Source organism: Zonotrichia leucophrys, chromosome 18 (assembly GCF_028769735.1).
Source record: "Zonotrichia leucophrys gambelii isolate GWCS_2022_RI chromosome 18, RI_Zleu_2.0, whole genome shotgun sequence".
Classification (NCBI taxonomy): Eukaryota; Metazoa; Chordata; class Aves; order Passeriformes; family Passerellidae; genus Zonotrichia; species Zonotrichia leucophrys.
Window position 1 is genome coordinate 9,653,224 of NC_088187.1, and position 19,907 is coordinate 9,673,130.

At 50.1% G+C, this 19,907-nt stretch overlaps 2 protein-coding genes across 7 annotated transcripts in view; one reads left to right on the forward strand and one right to left on the reverse strand.

Annotated features, from left to right (window-relative positions):
• Positions 1-10,062: 10,062 nt before the first annotated feature.
• On the reverse strand, positions 10,063-19,144 carry SLC16A6 (solute carrier family 16 member 6). Its single transcript, XM_064728459.1, has 6 exons — positions 18,999-19,144; positions 16,509-16,750; positions 15,677-15,820; positions 14,897-15,025; positions 13,209-14,030; positions 10,063-12,663 (listed from the first exon to the last, which is right to left on the reverse strand). The coding sequence occupies exons 2-6, from the start codon at positions 16,741-16,743 to the stop codon at positions 12,404-12,406; spliced, it is 1,590 nt and encodes a 529-aa protein (XP_064584529.1). The 5' UTR covers positions 16,744-16,750; positions 18,999-19,144; the 3' UTR covers positions 10,063-12,403.
• ARSG (arylsulfatase G) overlaps positions 18,084-19,907 on the forward strand; it is a 31,741-nt gene continuing 29,917 nt past the window's right edge. For 4 of the 6 annotated variants that reach the window (XM_064728452.1, XM_064728454.1, XM_064728455.1 and 1 more), the window contains exon 1: positions 18,084-18,261. The gene's annotated coding sequence lies outside the window, so the exon portion shown is untranslated. The remainder of the gene's footprint in view (positions 18,262-19,907) is intronic. The other 2 variants (XM_064728456.1, XM_064728453.1) reach the window with 1 other exon arrangement.

Here is a 19,907-nt window from a genome sequence, read left to right on the forward strand (position 1 = left end):
TCCCGTCCCTGTGTCCCTGTCCGTGTGTCCGGTCCCGCAGCCCCCAGGGGGGCCGGCAGGGGGCGCGCGCGGGCCGCGCAGCCGGGGGGTGCTGCGGGAACGGGGGGGGACACAGGGACACAGGGACAGACGGACACACGGACAGGGACAGGGGGGCATGGGGATACACGGACAGGGGACAGGGGCAGGGAGGGGACAGGGGCAGGGACATGGACACACGGACAGGGGACACAGGGAGGGACACGCACAGGGACAGGGAGGGACACGGGCAGGGGTCACGGAGGGAACACGGAGGGGACATGGAAGGGACACGGGCAGGGACACACGGACAGGGGACACAGGCACTTTCCCCGGTCCCTCCGCCGCTGTCACCTCCGAACGCCCGAGAAGAGAAGAGAAGAGAAGAGAAGAGAAGAGAAGAGAAGAGAAGAGAAGAGAAGAGAAGAGAAGAGAAGAGAAGAGAAGAGAAGAGAAGAGAAGAGAAGAGAAGAGAAGAGAGCCACAAGGATCATTCAAGCCCAGCACAGAGCCAACAATCCCACCCTGGCAGCTCTGTCCAAACCCTCCTGGAGCTCTGGCAGCCTCAGGGCTGTTCCTGGTGGCCTGGGCAGTGCCAACACCCTCTGGGGGTAGAACCATTCCTGATACCCATCCTGAGGCTCTGCTGACACGGTGAGGAGACAGAAACGCCAGGGCAGGGAGCCTGGGCAGCGACAGGAGCTGCACCAACCTCTTCCTTCCTCCCTTGTGCAGTGCTGGGGCCGTGCTGGGGGCAGCCAGGGCAGAGCCCAGCCCCTGCAGGAACCAGTGCCATGGTGTGAGGAGACATCTCAGAGTGCTCTCCAACACCTTCACCATCCCTGAGGCCTCCTGAGGGTGTCCTGCAGCACACTGGGAGCAGCAGGATGCTCTGGGCAGGGTTTTGGGCACTCTGCATTCCTGCAGCCTCACACCTGGCTGGGTTGTGCTGTCCCCACACCTGCTGGGCCATGCTGGTGTCACCTGTGCCCCAAACCATCCCTCTCACCTGCATTTCAGCCCCCTGAGCCAGCCCTGGGCTCCGAGCTCCTGGCGCAGGATGAGTTTCACAACCCTGCCTGGTTTGTGTCTCCGTTGCTGTAGATACCAGCAGCTTCTGCCTCGGTGTGTTTGCTTGTTTTTCTCATCTCTGAGCGGCCCTGCAGGCACAAGAGCTGTAGCAGCACACAAGTTCAGGGTTTCCAAAGGAAGCTGTGGTCTGAGACATGCAAAGAAATGTCAGTGGTGGAGAGTTACACTTGTGGTTGGTGGCTGTTTATTTGTTTTGCTAAGTAGAAGCAGGTGTCACAGAGGGTATTTGGGGAAAGAGGAGAAGGGCTGTGCTGCTCAGAGCATTGAAAACCTCTCACCAGGGTTAGCTGTTGTTTTCAGACACAGGCAGCACAATGCAGGCAACAGAGAGGAGGATTTTCCTCCAGTCTTTTCAACATAAAGATTAAAAACCTTTCCATTTTCTCCTTTCATTTTCACTTTGGGTGTTACAACTTGACAACCTTATTATCAAGGACTGCACAGAGGTGGCAGTGAAGCAGTGGCAGAAACCCCAAATATGTTCACCAAAACCCCTAAAAGTGCTCAAGGAGAACCATGAGAGGTTATTAAAATGCTTTGGGGTGCTGCTGCAGGGTTGAATTACAATTTACGCAGGAAACTTTGTGCATTTCAAGGGTTACTCTCTGCCATTGACCGTGGACTATTTTAAAATTTACTGTCTGACAGGGAACTACCAGTGCACTAAAAATTCTTCTCTGGAAAGCTAATGTTTGTGTGCCTTGGCTGCCACTGGTTGCTAGCATGATGCTCAGTGTTTGGGGTGTGCTGAGGCTGCCTGGATCCAGGAATCTCTGTCTTCATCACCCTTGAACGCTCCCAAATCCAGGCTGGGGAGCGCTCTGGGACCTGCCCAGCGAGAGCAGACGAGTCTGGCTGCATCTCAGATATTTCATGATGTGCAGGAGAAAGTGCCTTGAATTTAATCCAGGTTATTTACATAGTTTCTCTCTCCTTTTTTTACTTTTTTTTTTTTTTTTTTTTTTTTTTTTTTTTTAAATCAGGTTCACATTTTTAATGAGTGCTTTGCGTGAGAGGTTTAATTTCCTGTGTCAGGATGTTGTTTGTAATTACTGCAACCAGGATTTGGGCAGGTTTCTGTTTTTTACCTTATTTGTAATTACTGCAACCAGGATTTGGGCAGGTTTCTGTTCTTTACCTTATTTGTAATTACTGCAACCAGGATTTGGGCAGGTTTCTGTTCTTTAACTTATTTGTAATTCCTGTCACCAGGATTTAGGCAGGTTTCTCTTTTTTAATTTATTGTATTTTATTTATGTAATTACTGCGACCAGTAATTTTATAGAAATATTATATAAAGATACAAAACAATATAAATATTATATTAATAATTTATATAATAATGTATTATGAATATAATATAGTATAAATATAATATAGTATAAATATAACATTGTGTATAAATTATTTTTATATCTAGATATATATAATTTATATAAACATTATAGAAATATAATTCTTTAAATTATTAAAATCAGGTTCACATTTTTAATGGGTGCTTTGCGTGAGAGGTTTAATTTCCTGTGTCAGGATGTTATTTGTAATTACTGTAACCAGGATTTGGGCAGGTTTCTGTTCTTTACCTTGTTTGTAATTCCTGTATTCAGGATTTGGGCAGGCTGTTGTTCTTTACCTTACCTGTAATTCCTGTCACCAGGATTTGGGCAGGTTTCTGTTCTTTACATTATTTTTAACCAGGATTTGGGCAGGTTTTTGTTCTTTAACTCATTTGTAATTCCTGTATTCAGGATTTGGGCAGTTTCTGCCCTTTACCCTATCTGTAATTCCTGCAACCAGGATTTGGGCAGGTTTCTGTTCTTTACCTTATTTGTAATTCCTGTATCCAGGATTTGGGCAGGTTTTTGTTCTTTAACTCATTTGTAATTCCTGTCACCAGGATTTGGGCAAGTTTCTGTTCTTTACATTATTTTTAACCAGGATTTGGGCAGGTTTTTGTTCTTTACATTATTTGTAATTCCGGTCACCAGGATTTGGGCAGGTTTTTGTTCTTTACCTTATTTGTAATTCCTGTATTCAGGATTTGGGCAGGCTGTTGTTCTTTACCCTATTTGTAATTCCTGTATTCAGGATTTGGGCAGTTTCTGCCCTTTACCCTATCTGTAATTCCTGTTTTCAGGATTTGGGCAGTTTCTGCCCTTTACCTCTCGCAGGTAGGACATTTCCTGCCCTGTGCTGGCAGATTGTCCCCCTGTCCCTGGCCCCAGCTCAGGCTGCCAGGGCACATTTCCCACTGTGCACAATTTCCAGGGTAATTTTTGCTCTCAGCTTCCCAGATCTGCTTTTGTCCTCCCTTCCTGCCCTCGCACACTGTGAGCAATTAACTCCTCTAACACACCTGAGTTCTGCTATTAAAACTCCACCCCAGAGCACGTCTAGATGCGTTTTAAAAATCGCTCCTTTGAAAATGAACTTCTTATGCATTTTAATATTTACTGCTGTTGTTTCTTTGGTCCGCAGAGTAGAATTTGGCAAGGTTTGTGGGCAGTTCCCCCTTGCAAACTGAGCAGTTTTGGCCTCTCTGCTCTGCTCCAGGGCCTTTGAACCAAGGAGAGCTCACAGGTGGGTCAGAGTCTCAGCCTTGAAGACACAGCTTGGGATTCTTGACTCAGAGCCGTGCAAAGAAATGAAATAAATAAAAAAATATGAATAAAACCCTTTGAGCTGTGACACTGCCTGTGTAGCTCTGGGGGTGTCTCCATGAAAACACTTTGTGAGCTAAAGCTTGAGGGGGGTTTGTGTTTAATTATTTGGCTGATCTGGGTTTGGTTATTTGGGTTTGCTGTAAGTGCTGATGGGGGGGGTGGATTCAGCTGCTGGGCTCTTTGTGATATTCACAGAATCACAGAATAAGGAGGTTGGAAGAGACCTCTAAGATCATCGAGTCCAACTTTATATTTATATTATATATATATTATAATACAAACAAATTATACATTATATATTATATAATGTAAACATATAATATAATATAAACATTATATATTATAAATATAAAAATAATATAATATAATAGTGTTATAAATATATATTTTATATATTTATAATGTGTAATATATATCATGTAATGTAATATAATATAATATATAATACATAATATATTTTAAAATATATATTATATAATATATATAATATATTATATATATATTATATATAATATATTATATAATATAATAATAATATATATTATATATTATAAATTAATATTTTATTATTTATATATTATTATGATATATATATTATATATATATATAATTATATAATTAATAATATATAAATATATATATATAATATATAGAATATATATATATAGATTATATTATATTATAATCATATTATAGTATATTATTATATATATTATATTATATTATATTATATTATATTATATTATATTATATTATATTATATTATAGCATATTATTGCATATTATATTATAGCATATTATTGCATATTATTATATATATTATTATATATTATTATATATATTTGCCAAAGCTGGGAAAGGCTCTGAGCTCTGTCACTGGAGGCAGCAAAAGGTAGAAGAAACAGAGAAATTCCCTTTGTAAGGTGCAGTTTATTTAACATATTTTCAATCTGGGTGGGGAATTGCCGAGAAGGGGGAGCTGTGCAGGGCCAGTGAGTCTCTGCGAGCCCTGGCTGGGCTGTGAGCAGCTGGCATTGGGCAGAAAAGGGCCAATAAAGAGAGTTTGTCCCCAGTGTCACCCGTGTCACCCTGGTGGGGCCAGCCCTGCAGGGTTTGTGGCCCCGATAGCCCCGGGACAGGGCAGGGCTGTGCCTGCCCGGGGCTGATAAGGCTGATAAGGCTGATAAGGCTGAGGCAGAGCGCTGGGGTGAGGATGACGCTGCCCAGGGAGGCTCTGGGGCTGTGCTGGTGCAGGGAGGGTGAGCTGGGGCTGGCAGCGCCCCAGGGGAAGGGAGAGATTTCAGGGCAGGCAGGGAGACACAGCCTGTGCGAGGGGATGGCTCTGCTGGGGCTCCTCTCCAAGCTGCTGCTCCCTGCTCCCAATTTCCCAGCGTTGCAGTGCTTGGGAAAGGCTGGCTTGACACCCTGCACTGCTTTTGTAGGAGCAGCAGAGGCACATCCCATCCTGCACCCACAGGGCTTCATCCCATCCTGTATCCACAGGGCTTCATCCCATCCTGCACCCACAGGGATTCATCCCATCCTGCATCCACAGGGATTCATCCCATCCTGTATCCACAGGGATTCATCCCATCCTGCACCCACAGGGCTGGGGATGTGCTGAGGATCAGGGCTTCATCCCATCCTACATCCCTAGGGATTCATCCCATCCTGCACCCACAGGGATTCATCCCATCCTGCATCCCCAGGAATTCATCCTTTCCTGTATCCACAGGGATTCATCCTTTCCTGCACCCACAGGGCTGGGGATGTGCTGAGGATCAGGGATTCATCCCATCCTGCACCCACAGGGATTCATCCCATCCTGTATCCACAGGGCTTCATCCCATCCTGCACCCACAGGGATTCATCCTTTCCTGTATCCACAGAGATTCATCCTTTCCTGTATCCACAGGGATTCATCCCATCCTGTATCCACAGAGATTCATCCTTTCCTGCACCCCCAGGGCTGGGGATGTGTTGAGGGTCAGGGCTTCATCCCATCCTACATCCCTAGGGATTCATCCTTTCCTGCATCCACAGAGCTCCATCTCATCCTGTAACCCAAGGGATTCGTTCCATCCTGCATTTCCAGGGATTCATCCCATCCTGCACCCACAGAGATTCGTCCTATCCTGTATCCACAGGGCTTCATCCCTTCCTGCACATGGAAATGGAATGGAAATGGTGGGAATGGAAAACCCTTCAGCAGTGCCTGCCCCCTGCCATCCTCTGGTATAATTTCACAAAAGCCCTTTGCTCTTCACTGCAGAATTTGGGTCTTTGTCTCATTTTGCAGCACGTGGAAAATAAAAACGCAGCAAAAGGCAAGAGCCCAGAAGTGTTTTAAACCCCAAATTGTGATAATTTCCCACACCCAATGCCAAACTGATGGGGATTAAAGTGAACCAGAGGGGCAGAGGGGAGGCACTGCCATCCCCCTGCCCTGTGCATGTGGAAGGGAAATGAAAATGGAATGGAAATGGAAGTGGTGGGAATGGAAAACATTTCAGCAGTGCCTGTCCCCTGCCATCCTCAGTGTAATTTCACAAAAGCCCTTTGCTCTTCACTGCAGAATTTGGGTCTCATTTTGCAACATGTGGAAAATAAAACCACCTGTCCTATCACAGCAAAAGGCAAGAGCCCAGAAGTGTTTAAAACCCCAAATTATGATAATTTCCCACACCCAGGGCCAAACTGGTGGGGATTAAAGTGAACCAGAGGAGCCCAGGGGCACTGGGGAGCACCAGCCCTGCTGGAGGAGCACAGGGTGATGCTCTCACCCCACTTTGCTGCTCCCAGGCTCTTTGGGGTGCCTGGGGCTGCTCCTGTGCCAGCCCCCAGCAGTGGCTGCAGCAGAAAAAGCCTTCACAACATGAATGAAAGCTCTGACAAAGGGAATGAGGGGAGCCATTGTCTCCTTGGCCTTCTCCTCGCGGCGTCTGCGTGTAATGAGACTTTTGGTTATGCTTGTGGCTTCTGTGACAAAGCTGTGATTTAAGGGCTGTCTGCTGCGAGGCAGAGCTGCTCACACAGCCCAAAGTGCTGCTGAGTAATATTTTACCACAAATTGTTGTAACTGGAGCTCGACGACTGCACTGGGAAGGAGGGGAGGGTTGCATTTGATTTATTGGATGACTTAGTGCCATGTGCAGAGGGAGCTTTGTGCTGGTGTGGATGTGCAAATCCAGCAAGTAAAACTCCATGGGATGGGGCTGGGGAGGGGAAAACTCTGTGGTTTGCTGCCACCATGTCCAGAGGAGGAGGCCTGGACCTGCTGGGGGCTGCCAGCCAGCTCTGGGGGCCAGCAGAGTGTGTGTGTGTCCATGGAATCACAGAATGGAGCCATTAAGGTTGGAAAAAACTCCAAAATTGAACATAGCCTTTGCTCAAACACCACCTTATCAGCTAAATGAGTGCCACGTCCTGGTGTTCCTTGGACACCTCCAAGGACTCCAAACCTCCCCTTCCCATGCCTGACCACCCTTTCCATGGAGGAATCCATCCTGAATTTCTTCCTGCCTTTCAGCATCAGATGTAAACCAGCCCCTCTGCGCTCCCTCAGCCTTCAAACCCAGCCACAATGCAAGGGATGCTTTCCTAAATGCGAAACTTCCTAAACCTGAGACTTTTCCTAAACCCAAAACATTTCCTAAATGTGAGACTTTTCCTACACCTGAGACTTTTCCTAAACCCAAGAATTTTCCTAAACCCAATACTTTTCCTAAACCCAAGAATTTTCCTAAACCCAAGACTTTTCCTAAACACAAGACTTTTCCTAAACCTGAAACTTTTCCTAAACCTGAGACTTTTCCTAAACCCAAAACTTTTCCTAAACCCAAGACTTTTCCTAAACCTGAGACTTTTCCTAAACCCAAGGCTTTTCCTAAACCAGAGACTTCCTAAACCCAATACTTTTACTAAACTCAAGGCTTTTCCCAACCCAAGACTTTTCCTAAATCCAAGACTTTTCCTAAACCCAAAACATTTCCTAAACCCGAGGCATTTCCTAAACCCGAGGCATTTCCTAAACCCAAGACTTCCCAAACCCAAGACTTTTCCTAAACCCAGTACTTTTCCTAAACACAATACTTTTCCTAAACCCAAGGTTTTTCCTAAACCCAAAACTTTTCCTAAACCCGAGGCTTTTCCTAAACCCAAGACTTCCCAAACCCAAGACTTTTCCTAAACCCAGTACTTTTCCTAAACACAATACTTTTCCTAAACCCAAGGTTTTTCCTAAACCCAAAACTTTTCCTAAGCCAAAGACTTTTCCTAAACCCAAGGCTTTTCGCAAACTGAGACTTTTCCTAAACCCAAGCCTTTTTTCCTACACCCAATACTTTTCCTAAACCCAATACTCTTCCTAAACCCAATCCTTTTCCCAAATCCCAGCCTGTGCAGCATCCTTAGCTGGTTTTTGAGCAGGAAGGAGGTGAGGAGCGCCGGCTGCCCCGGGCTTGCATCACTGTGAGAATTCAGGTCATGTTTACTACAGGCAGCTGGAACACGATGATCTCAGGCGGTAACAAGTAACATCTGAGGGGACGAGTTAAAACATCCGAGCTGTTTTGTAAGCACCTACTTTGCCTTCTTTCCAAGCCCAGTTTGGCCATTTGCAAAGGATTCATTTGTCCCCCTTAAGAACCTGGTGTCATCTTGCTGAAATAAGTGAAAAAGGGCAAGAGCTTTCCCCTCCCTTTTAATTTCAAATGGAAAAAATGGTTTTGTCTTTTTTTTTGTTTGGCTGGGTTTGTGTTTTTTATTTTGTTTGTTTGTTTGGGTTTGTTAGAGTTTTGGGGGAGGTTGTTTGGTTTGGGTTACTTTGTTGTTTTTTGGGGGTTTTTGTGGTTTTGGGGTTTTTTTGTGTGTGGGTTTTTTGTGGTTTTTGTTTGTTTGTTTTGTTTTGATGGTTTTGTTTGTTTGTTTGTTTTGGTGGTTTATTTTTTAGGGGTTTTTTTGTTGTTGTTTTGGGGTTTTTTTGTTTGTTTAAAGGCCCCAAAACAGCACACTGTATATAAATATGTATACATAAAATGTATATAAATGTATATAAACAACTGGTTTAATAGCCCAGTGTCCTTTCTGCTCCAAGGACAGATACCTATGTCCTGAGGGCTCCTGCCCTTGTGTAATTTCCTCTATTTACATTTGGCCAGCACTGGCCTCATTGACTACAAGAGTTTATACAAGGCCTTTGGAGAGGAATACCAGGGATTGCTGAGGCACGTCCTGCCCACATTCCCCTCTTTACTGTGCTGCTAGAGATGTACAGTGCTGCCGAATAAATATCTCCTTATCCTGTTTTCTTCTTGCTTTAATGCCTTTGTGCCAGCACAAAAGACAAGGTCACAGGCAATTAATTTAAACCAGGTGGGAAAAAATAACTATTAAAAATCTTTCTGTGCAGGGAAACATCTGATAGTGCTCCGGTTAAATTTGCTTTTATTTTAAATTTACGTGAGCTGTGTGCAGGCTTTGCAATGCGTCTTTTTGGGGGGTTGTTTTTGAGGAAAGTGTTGCAAATAATGTTTGTTCAGTGCTGTAAGCGAGCCAGAGTCGAATTTGGAGGCAGATTATCTTCCCTGGACTTTGGTGCTGGTGTTCCAGCCTGTCTGCATGCAGAATGGAAACAGCCTGTACCTAATGCACATCAGTGTGGTGATGATTCCCTCAGCATTTGCAAACCTAATGCAGGCAGCGGGATTTGGGACGTGGCAGCTCTGCTCCTGCTGGGGTTTGGGATGCTGGACAGGGTGAGCAGGGAAAGGCAAATCAATAAATTACCTTTGAGGGACTGAAAATTGCTCCTTAGCACGACTAATCTGCTATTTAGTGGCTTTTTTGCGGGGGGGGTGTTAAGCAAATTTTAAGTAAATGGAGAAAGTATTCAGCAATTCAGCCAAATTCAATTTTATCATTGAATAAATGATAAAATGATAAATTTATTCAGTGATGAAATAATTCCATGACTGTGTGCCCTGCGGGGAATGCTCCCAAGTGCCACAATTCAGGCACCAGGAGAGGAAAAATCTCCCTGTAAATGAGGGGTGAGGGCTCACAGGAGCACCCCTGAGCTCAGCACCAACCCACAGCCTGCAGGGTTGTGTTGGTGCTTTCTCCTCCTGAGAGCTGGGATTGCCCAACCCCAGGGAAAGGCACTCCAGGCTGCAGGAATGGCATGTGGCAGCTCCCACTGCCCCCAGCAAGAGGAGGAAAAGTTCCTTCACCGCGTTTATGATTTAAAAATAAAAGGAAAAAATAAAAAAACCCAAAAAAAAGGAAAAAGTTTATTGCAAATCTCAGTGTTTTTTAAGAGTATTTCCAGAGTCCGCTTAGTTACAAACAAATCAGTAAATCCTGCTTGTGCTGTGCCCTCACACACACACACTCACCACTCGCTCCCCTGCTCGTGACAGGAACAGACACGGACTGTGAGGTCAGTGACAAACGGAGCGTTTGATCTGGATTGGAAACTTGGTAATTCAAATTAAAAAAAAAGAGAGAGAGAAAAAAAAAAAAAAACCAAACTAAATACAGTAGAACCTCGCAAATCTGCAGAACAGGGAGCTTCCACACACACGCAAAACCTGCAGGCCTTAATTCCACTTCCAAGCAGTTGTAATAGCAAAGTGCTGTAGTGAGGTCTCATTTCACAAAGACTTCAACAACCTGACGAGGATAGGCTACAGAACATTTACCAAAACGCTTGAAGTATCATAAATTAACAATAAATTAAAGGTACATCGTAATGCAACGTGGCTATTTGTTCACTGATCGGCGATTCACACAACTCTGGTTCTCTGTAGGGATCTTCCAGTCCTGGGTGCAACACAGCGAGGTTCTGCTGGCCGTGATAAAGTGCTGAGGCAGAGGAAGGACACGAGACCGCAGGTCCCGGGCAGTGAGGATGAATTGCTCCAGCCACTTGGTTGCAAGAGTGCCTGTTGCTTTTTTTTTTTTTTTTAATTATTATTTTTCCTTCTTTTTTCTTCTTTTTTTTTTTAGTTTTTAAAATTTTTCTTCTTTTTTTTTTTTTTTTTTTGGACATCTAAGACAGAAAAAAACAAACCAAGCACCTTCCCAAAAAAGAGGTTGTTCTTTTTTTTGTTCTTTTTTTTTTCTTTTACAGATTGTCCCACATTTCTATGGCTGGTAAAACACAGACAGGTCAGTGTAGCAGTTAATGGATGATGCCACTTCCACTTAAGTACACAGAAATGGTGGTTTGGGGTTGATTTTCCCCCCAAACCAGAACAGACTTGTTTGATTTGTCCCCCTGAGTTGCCTAGAGGCGAGAAGATGCATATAGGTGGGGTAAGCAAGCTCGTGTCACCGTGAGCAGGAATCTCTCCCGTTAATGAACGAACAGCTCCAGCGCTGCCTTCCATCCTTCCCTTCACGCACAGGCTCCGCTTCCCTTCTCACTGAAGTCAGCAGCAAAAATAGAAAAGCCCCTTTAGCTGACGTGAGGGCAGAGCTGGGGAGGGGGCGCAGCTCAGCCCGGCCCCCCAGCAGCCCGAGGGGGCAGAACTGGGGGGCACAGGCTGGGGAAGGGTCTGGGGCTGCAGCAGAGATCCCCTCGTGCACTGTGAGCCAAGGTTGGGGTACATTAAGACATCCTGGGCCAAATCCTCCCTGTGGGGTGGGCAGGTTCCAGCTGAGCCTTTGCCATGGAAAGAGATGCTGGATCTGTAATTTTTTTTTTTGTTTGTTTGTTTTGTTTTTTTCCTTTTTAAATAACTGGGTTACTTAAGACTTACCTATTAAAAACAGCTACACTTTATGCTGTAAGAGTAATTTTCCCAACAATTTCACAAGCAATACAAGATAGGCATTGGAGAGGTTGATGTAAAGACAGCTTTCCGTTATGCAGAAGATCATTTTTCCTCTCCAGTTATTTGAGCTAACCTCCTTTTAACAATCTCAGAATAAATTAATAAATACTAGTTAAATTAGAAACAGTACATCAGGTCTGACTATCAACAGAAAACAGTTCTAAGGATCCCAGTTGGGAGAAGAAAAATGATCTTATGAAATATGTGCAGTAATAACTGGCCATAAAGACACACGGAGCCTTGGATTTCCCAGCATTATGTGACATTCAAGTTAAGATCATTAGCAATGGTTTCTAATTGTCAGCTATCTAGCCTGGCCTCCTCCTCCTCCTCCAAGCTAAAAGGTGAGTCTGTGTCCCTCCAGAAGAAGATTCAGTTGGCTACTGGTGGTGTATGAGATGCTCCAGTTCGTATCATCGGGTCTGTGTGGAATTTGTGGTAAGGGATGGGTGACAGTCAGAGGCTGAGCTGCTTCTGCTGTTGCTGTTGTCAGTATTTATGGATCAGTTGGACCTTTACCTATGCTTGTTATCAGGAAAGCAAGTGTGCATCACATCTTCATGCTAGACAGAAGTTATTCTTATGTGGCTATCCGTATTTTCTATGGAGCTTTCCATTGTTGGTTAAAAAAATTCTGTCTAATATTTAAAAAAAAAAATAAATTGTTGGTAGCAACTGTTCACATTTAAAATTTCACATTCCCTTTAGAATGGAGTTTTAAAACGTGGAGCAGAGCTGACATTTCCCCCAGCCTTACACTGAGTGCGTTAGATGGAGAAGGAGCAGGGTTTTTTATACCACGCTGTCAGAGCCTTTTCCTGAATTTTCTGCTTTTCCAATATCCATGTCTATAAAGTCATCTGGCAGTTCTGGTGGTGGCCCTGCCGTGCTCTCCTCCACCTGCTGCTGCTGCTGCTGCTGCTGCTGGTGGTGGTGGCAGAGCCCAGTCTTGCACGGCCTCACCAGGGCCAGGAACACAGCCCCCAGGACCATGCCAGCAGCACAGGAGTAGAAGGCTGAGCTGTAGTTCTTTGTCGTATCCACTAAGACACCTGGAAAATAAACATTTACAGCAGTTAGCCACAGCCCACTCCCCCCCTGCCCTGCCCTCCTGTAGGGCTTTAATCTGCATTTTATCTGCAGCAAAACTCGGTGACAATTGGCTGCTGTGTTAAAAAGCAAACCCCATTGTGTTCTGGGGTACACAGTGTCACCTCCAGCGCTCCCCTGGGCACTGCAGGGATGCTGAGCCCGAGATGCAGCAGGCATCTGTTTGTTCTGCCAGCCTTCACCTTCCTGCAGCGCGTGGCACAGGCGCAGCGAGCGGGATTCGCCTCTGCTGGTGCCTGAAGTGGTGCCAGCTCTGGGTTTCTGACAGGATCAGGGGAGCACTGCAGTATTTCCCTTCCCTCTGAGGTTCCTCAGCGCCTCATCCGTGGGACTCTGCAGAGCTGCATTGCAGTCTCTGGCTCTGGGAGACTCCCAGTAGTGGTTGCAGGGCTGTGATTAGCGCTGCCAGAGCACCTTCTAGGCAGAGATCGGCACCCACAGCTGTCAAACACCTCCAAAACAAAACCAAGACCAGAGTTTGTGTTACCTGCAAGGGGTGGTCCAGCCAACCCAGCTAAGCTTTGAATGAAGACATAGACTCCAGCTGCAGAGGACATCCTCTCAATGCCAACCACGTCGTCTTCAGCCAGGAGGGGAATATGTGTGCCCGCCACCGTGCCGAGCATGAACCCAAAATAAACGCTACATATCATCAAGCCCCAGAATCCAGAGGCAAAAGGGAAGGCAACCAAGGCTACAGACAGCAGGATGACACAGATGAGCTCGATGTAGATCTTGCGGATGGGCTTCTTGTTGAGGATCCAGCCTGCAAAAATCCTGCCGAAGACCTCGGCGATGGCCATGGCCGACAGGATGTAGGCAGAGTGGTCCTTGCCGATGCCCAGGCTGCGGCTCAGGGGGATGATGTAGAGGGAGGGAGCGAAGAAGCCCAGGGTTGCAAACAGGCCAAAGAATGCATAACAGATAAAGCTATAGTCTCTCATCACAGAGAAGTCCAGTAGTTTGGTTTTTGGTGCTGGAGGGGTGCTGCTATTGTCAACGGGGTTCTGTCCGTGTTGCTTTGGTTCTTCACTTTTCGGCTCTGCTTTGGTTTTTCCAGGCACATTGCTGGGTGAGGTAGTTATATCGACTCCTGAGTCTATGGACTCGATTGAGGTGCATGTTTGTTCGTTTTCAAGCATGTACTTTGTCTCTGTGGACTCCTCTGGAGGCTGTGCTTTCACTTCTTCCTGCTCTCTGATGACGATGGGGCGCAGCAGCGAGCCGCAGACGGTGATGCCCAGCTGCAGCACCCCGACAGAAAGCATGCTGTACCTCCAGCCAATCTGCTCCTTCAGGGCCGTGATTGCTGGGGGAAGAGGAGAAGTGTAACTGGGAAACCTGTAGTCACACCAAGGAATTGAATTTACAGCCAGGGAAGGGAGTGGAGATTCTGCACTGGAGGGCTCCGGGCGCCTCTCAGAAAGGCTGAGTAGGGGTCCCTCCACCCTGGGGTCTGACACCCACCTTCCTCCCCTCTGCTGCAGCAGCCAGAAGCTAAAAGCTGTGGCTTTTACTACCTGCTAGCAGATACCACTCTCTAGATAACCTTTTTTGAGGTCTCAGCAGCTCTGGGAGCAAAGAAGGTGTTGTTCTCAGTGAAGGAGGGCAAACTCAGTGCTTGAGTGTCCTTCCTCAGCTGCCCCCACCCTGAAACCAGCCAGCAGAGGAAGTCTCTCAGCTCTGCTCAAAGGTGCACGTCACTGCCTAATTGCCAGCCTTCCTTTGCACCCAAAGCAGCTTTGCAGTGAGGATTAGCCCAGAGCACACGAGCACAGCACACCACATAAACCTCCACGGGCAGAGGTGACGGGGCTGTGACGCCTGGGCACAGCTCCCCAAAAGGCTGCAGCACTTTGGCAGCCCGTGCTGAGCACAAGCCCAGTAACCTTTAGGAGCAGTTCTGGGCACTGTGTGTTTTAAATAGCTGAAGTTTCTCGGGCTTATTTTTAGCCCTGCCAGATCTATATAGGGAGCCTGGCGGGCTGCATATCAGCCAGGCATGTCCTGCACTGGCACATGGCACTGGGGGTGCTCAGGCAGTGTCACACCCGTCCCTGGCACTGCTGCCACTCTGCCTGCTGGGTGCCACTTGCGGGCACTGAGTTGGCCTCTGGCAGTTTGCTTGGGGAAAGGATCTGGGCTTTTGGCCCTCCCAGCACGTGGGCACCGTACCTGGTGCGAAGGAGAAGACGGCGAAACATTCCCCTGTGGATGCCACCGCTGTGACCAGCGAGCGCCTTTTGTCAAAATACTGTGATAAAATGGTGACAGTCGGGAGGAAGGAGAGGCAGTATCCCAGGCCTGTGAATAAATGCCAAAAATTGCCATAACAACAAGTAAAGGAGGGGGAAACACCGATGCAAGAACACGTTAAGTCGGCTTTCCCGGCGGTCATTACAGAATCATTTCGGCCAACTCAGCAAGTCACCCTGGAAGAAAATCATTGGGGAAACCAGAATGTTATTTTTTTGTAATTTGGAAGGGGGAAAAGAAAAGAAGAAGAAAATAAAAAAGGAGAGCAAAAACCCAAACCAAGAGACCCAGCCTCCCAAACCTGCTAGATAATGCAAAATGGACCTCCAGTGGGGTCCACTTTGAGGACCTCATTATGCTTAAAGTATTTGAGCCTGTAGCAACTGTTCCCCTAAGCAAGGCAAGCTCCTGGCCATGGACATGAACAGAACACCCAGGGCAGGCTGGAGAGGGGGAGAAGCATCAGGAGAAGAAACAGAGACAGAGGGAGCGTTGGAGGATTTGATCCCGGGTGCAGCTTTGCTCTTCTCTGAGCTTTGCTCAGCTCACCAGAAGCCACCGGTGCTGCTGCACGAGCTCAGGGCCGAGCCCAGGGCGGCGCCCGGGGTGGCACAGGCACAAAGCCGAGCCTGGGGCCCATCCTCGCTGCGGGATCGGCTCAGGAGGGGCAGCAGCACGGGGGACAGGAGGGTGGCTCACCGGAGACGATGCCGATGGTGACGTACATGTGCACCACGCTGCGGGCGAAGGACGCGATGACCATGCCAGCGCTGACCAGCAGCCCCCCGGCCATCACCACCAGCCGGTGGCCGAAGCGGTTGCTCAGGACCGTCGACAGAGGAGCTGCAGAGGGAGAGAGCCGTGGTCAGCGCCCACCTCAGCAACTTCACAGCCACCACCTCCTGCAGAGCTCTCCTCATGCTCCTGCCCGGGTTCCCTGAGGTGCCACCTCCCTGCATGGCACAGCATCACCCTGCAGCCACCCTCGGGGCACAGCTCACAGCATTTAGGACATGCTAAAAGTCACCAGAACCCATGTGGCAGCCTGGGACAAATCTCCAGCCACATGCCCGGATACCACCAGATTTTAGCAAGGCTCAAGTTATTTTCAGCGCAGAGTTTGGTTTGAAAACTCTGGGTTTTACCCCTTGCTGGCAGCCTGGGACAAATCTCCAGCCACATGCCCACTGGATTTCAGCAAGGCTCAATTATTTCTAATCCTTTTCACTGCAGAGTTTGGTTTGAACACTCTGGGTGTTGCCCCTTGCTGGTGGGACCTGAACAACTGGGTCAGGCTCAGTGACATGGACCCTGTCCCTGCACCACCCACAGACTCAAAGGGCTCAAAGGGACTGCCAGGCTGAGACAGACATTTCTTGGCATTTGAGGAGCAGCCTCTGAGCTTTATGGCTGTGATTTAATTTATAATGGAGCCATTAGAGGCACAAAAGTCACAGGCGCCAGGTCCTTGCGTGCTGAGTCAGCAGCAGGACTGCCCCTTGCACCTGGGCCGAGCGCCCGCTCCTCTTACCTGTGAAGGTCTGTACAAACACACATATGGATATTATCCAGGATATCCTGCTGTTGGTTTCGTCAAAGCTGTCCATCAGGTCGTTGAAGAAGACTCCAAAGGATTTTATGATGCCGTATGTCAGGGCTTCCACAACAAAGAACGCAAAGGCGACCGTCCAGCCCCATCCTCCGTCAGGCACTTTAGTATAAACGTTTGCAGAGGTGCACGGCATCTTTACAGCTTTGACCGTCATTTTGGATCTGAAAAAAGAGGGGACAGGCAGCCAGGCATCAGTTGAAGCTGAATTTTGCTGGAAGAGGCACAGCCTGAGAGCTGTAGCACCTCTAAGGCACCGCAAGCTGCCAAGTGCGGGAGCTGGGCTGGTGTTTCTGCCTCTGTCCCTCCTTCCTGCTGCTGCCCTGTGAGCCCAGCACCAGAAACTCCCAGCTCAGCACCCGGGCTGGCTGTTCCCAGCAGCCAAGCCCAGGAGCTGGGAGCTGTCATCTGCCTGTGGTGCACGGGGGCGGATGGATGCAGTTCGTGAAAGATCCACCGCGGGCTGGTGGAGCCGCAGGAGCCCCAGGCACCCATCGTCCCCAGCCTGGCTGTCCCCAAAACGGCAGCACAGGGCTGCCCACACCTCAAAATGGGGAGTGGGGACACCCCCAATACCACCAGGTCCCCTGCAGCCCTTGGCACCATTGCCACCCCACTAGACGGGGTGTCCTCAGCCCTGCCCCGTGTCACCCAGGGGTGTGGGTCCCACATGGAGCTGCCCATGGAACCCCAGCACTGCACAGGGGGGACAGCACCAGTGTCACAGTCAGGGGGGAGGACACTGTGCAGGGGTCACCGCCACAGCCACACAGCGGGGACAATGTCAGGGTTACAGTCCTGGGCTCACTGTCACACCTGCAGAGGGTCCCACTGTGCCGGGGCCAGCACCACACCTGGGCAGGGGGACAAGGGCCAGGTCACTGCCACACCTGCCTGGGGGGAGCATGGAGCCGGCGTCACTGCAGCACCACACCTGGGCAGGGGGACGAGTGCCCCGGCACAGGGGGACAGTGACAGAATCACCTGCAGTGGGGGGGTCGGTCCTGGCTCACTGCCACACCTGCAGGGGGGTCTGCTGTGCCACGGTCACCACCACACCTGTACAGGGGACAGTCCTGGGGTCACTGCCACACCTGTGCAGGGGGGACAGTGCCGGGGTCACCGCCACACCTGTCTAGGGGACAGTGCTGGGGGTCACTGTCAAACCTGTGCGGGGGGATCACTGCCACACTTGTAAAGGGGCCAGTGCTGGGGTCACCGCCACACCTGTCTAGGGGACAGTGCCGGGGGTCACCACCACACCTGTACAGGGGACAGTGCCGGGGGTCACTGCCAGACCTGTGCGGGGGATCGCTGCCACACTTGTAAAGGGGACAGTGATGGGGTCACCGCCGCACCTGTACAGGGGACAATGCCGGGGTCACGGCCTCACGTGCGCTGCGGGGGGACAGTGCCGGGGTCACGGCCCCACCCGCGTGGGGGTGCCAGTGCCGGAGCCAGCCCCGTGGGACACAGCGCGGGCCAGCCCCGCTCGCTCCCGGCCGTGCACGGAGCGGTGCCCGCGGTGGCCGCCCCGTCCCGCCCGGACCTGCGGCTCCCCCCGCGCCGCCGCCGTGCCCGGCAGCCACCGGCATTTCCCTCCTCCATTTTAGACTCGGCTCCTCGGCCCCGCGCTCCGAGCCCACCGCGGAACTTGGCCCGGCGCAGCAGGCGAGTGAGTGCACTGGAGCCCGGCCGGGCTGCGAGCCCACGCCGGGGGTCCCCGAGCGGGGCAGGGGGGGGTCCCCAAAGCCCGCAGCCCCCCGTGCGGTGCCGCATGGCTCCCGGGGGATCCGCTCCGCTCCGCCGGGGATGGATGGAGCGAGGCGGGGGCTCCGCATCCCTCCCTGCGCTGCCGCCCGCGCCCGGCTCTGCCGCAGCCGCGCAGGGCGAGGGGCGCGGGCGGGACCCCCGAACTTTGCGGGAAGTGCCGGGAGACCCCCCGAGAGATTTCCACCAATTCCTGTGTCACTGCAAGGGGGGGAAAAAGCAGATCGGGAGGAAGCACGCTTAGGGAGCAGAAAAAAAAAATGATAAGGGAAGGAAAAACAACCCAGCGAAACCGCAAACCTGGGCGTGTGTTTTGTACATTTAAAGATTAAAAGAAATAATGGTGGTTGGGGGAAAAAATGAAAATGAAGAAGCCGGAGCGCAGGGGCCCGGCGTGGCCCCCCCTTCCCTGCATCACTTTCCCAACATTTCAGCCCTGATTCCTGCATCGCCGGGGCCGCGGGCTAAAAATACAGGGATGCGGGCGAGGGGAGGTGGGGAAGGAAAACGCTGGAAAAAACGAAAAAATAACGTTAAAAAGCGCCCCAAAAGAAGGGGAAAAAATTAAAAAAAAAAAAAAAGGGAAACAAAGCCCTCCCCCACCCAGCTCCCCCGGAATGGCCGGGCGGGAGCCCCACTCACCCGGTGCTGCGGCGGGGTCAGGGGCTGCCCATGGCCCGGGAGGGCGAGCGGGCGACCCTCGGCGAGGAGGCGGCCCCGCTGCCCGCCGGCCTCCGGCCGCTGCTGCTCCCGCTGCCCGCGGCGGCGGCTGCTGCTGCTCGGTGCTCGCTCGCAGCCCTTTTATACCGGCTGGAGCCGGTCTCCGCCGGCGGCTCCGCAGCGCCCATGTGCGCGGCGCCGGGCCCGGCTCGCCCAGCGGCGGCACCGCGTGTGCGGGAGGGGCGGTGCAGGGGCGGCCCCGCGGGGTCCCGAGCATCCCCGGCAGCTCCTGCAGCACCCTCAGCCCCCACAGCCCCCGGCCTGCACCTGCCCCGCACCGCCAGCTCCGGCAGGTGCGGGGTCCGGGGTATTCCCGGGGTGCGGGGGCTGGAACATCCCCAGGGTACGGGGGCTGGAACATCCCCAGGTGCGGGTCCGGGGTATTCCCGGGGTGCGGGGTCGGAGCATCCCCGCAATTCGGGGTCCGCATCATCCCCACGATTCGGGGTCCAGAGCATCCCCGGGTGCGGGGTCCTCATCATCCCTGCAATTCGGGGTCCGGAGCATCCCCGGGGTCCGCAGCATCCCCAGGTGCGGGTGGGATGCAGGGAGCACATACCGGAGCCCCCCTGCTCCCCGGTATTTTTATCCCCTCCGAGGTTTGAGTGCTGCCCATCTTTTCCCTAATGGGGAAATACGCCCCTTGTTTGTATTTTTCAGGACAAAACATCTCCTTTGGTTGTGCTTTTAGGGAAAGCCACTTCCTTTAGTTGCATCTTTAGGGAAAACCTCCTTTCCTTTAGGGAAAATCTTGTTTTGTTGCAATTTTAGGGGGAAACATCTCCCTTGGTTGCATATTTAGGGCAAACATTTTCCTTGCTTGGATTTTTA

Bases quoted from the DNA above. Each gene is read 5' to 3' on its own strand.
- SLC16A6 (XM_064728459.1), bottom strand. From the start codon at position 16,743: ATGACGGTCAAAGCTGTAAAGATGCCGTGCACCTCTGCAAACGTTTAT. The intron at 15,026-15,676 runs GTGAGCCACCCT...ATTTATTCACAG, and splicing joins CACCATCGGCATCGTCTCCG to GCCTGGGATACTGCCTCTCC. The intron at 12,664-13,208 runs GTAACACAAACT...TTTATTTTCCAG, and splicing joins GGCTGGACCACCCCTTGCAG to GTGTCTTAGTGGATACGACA.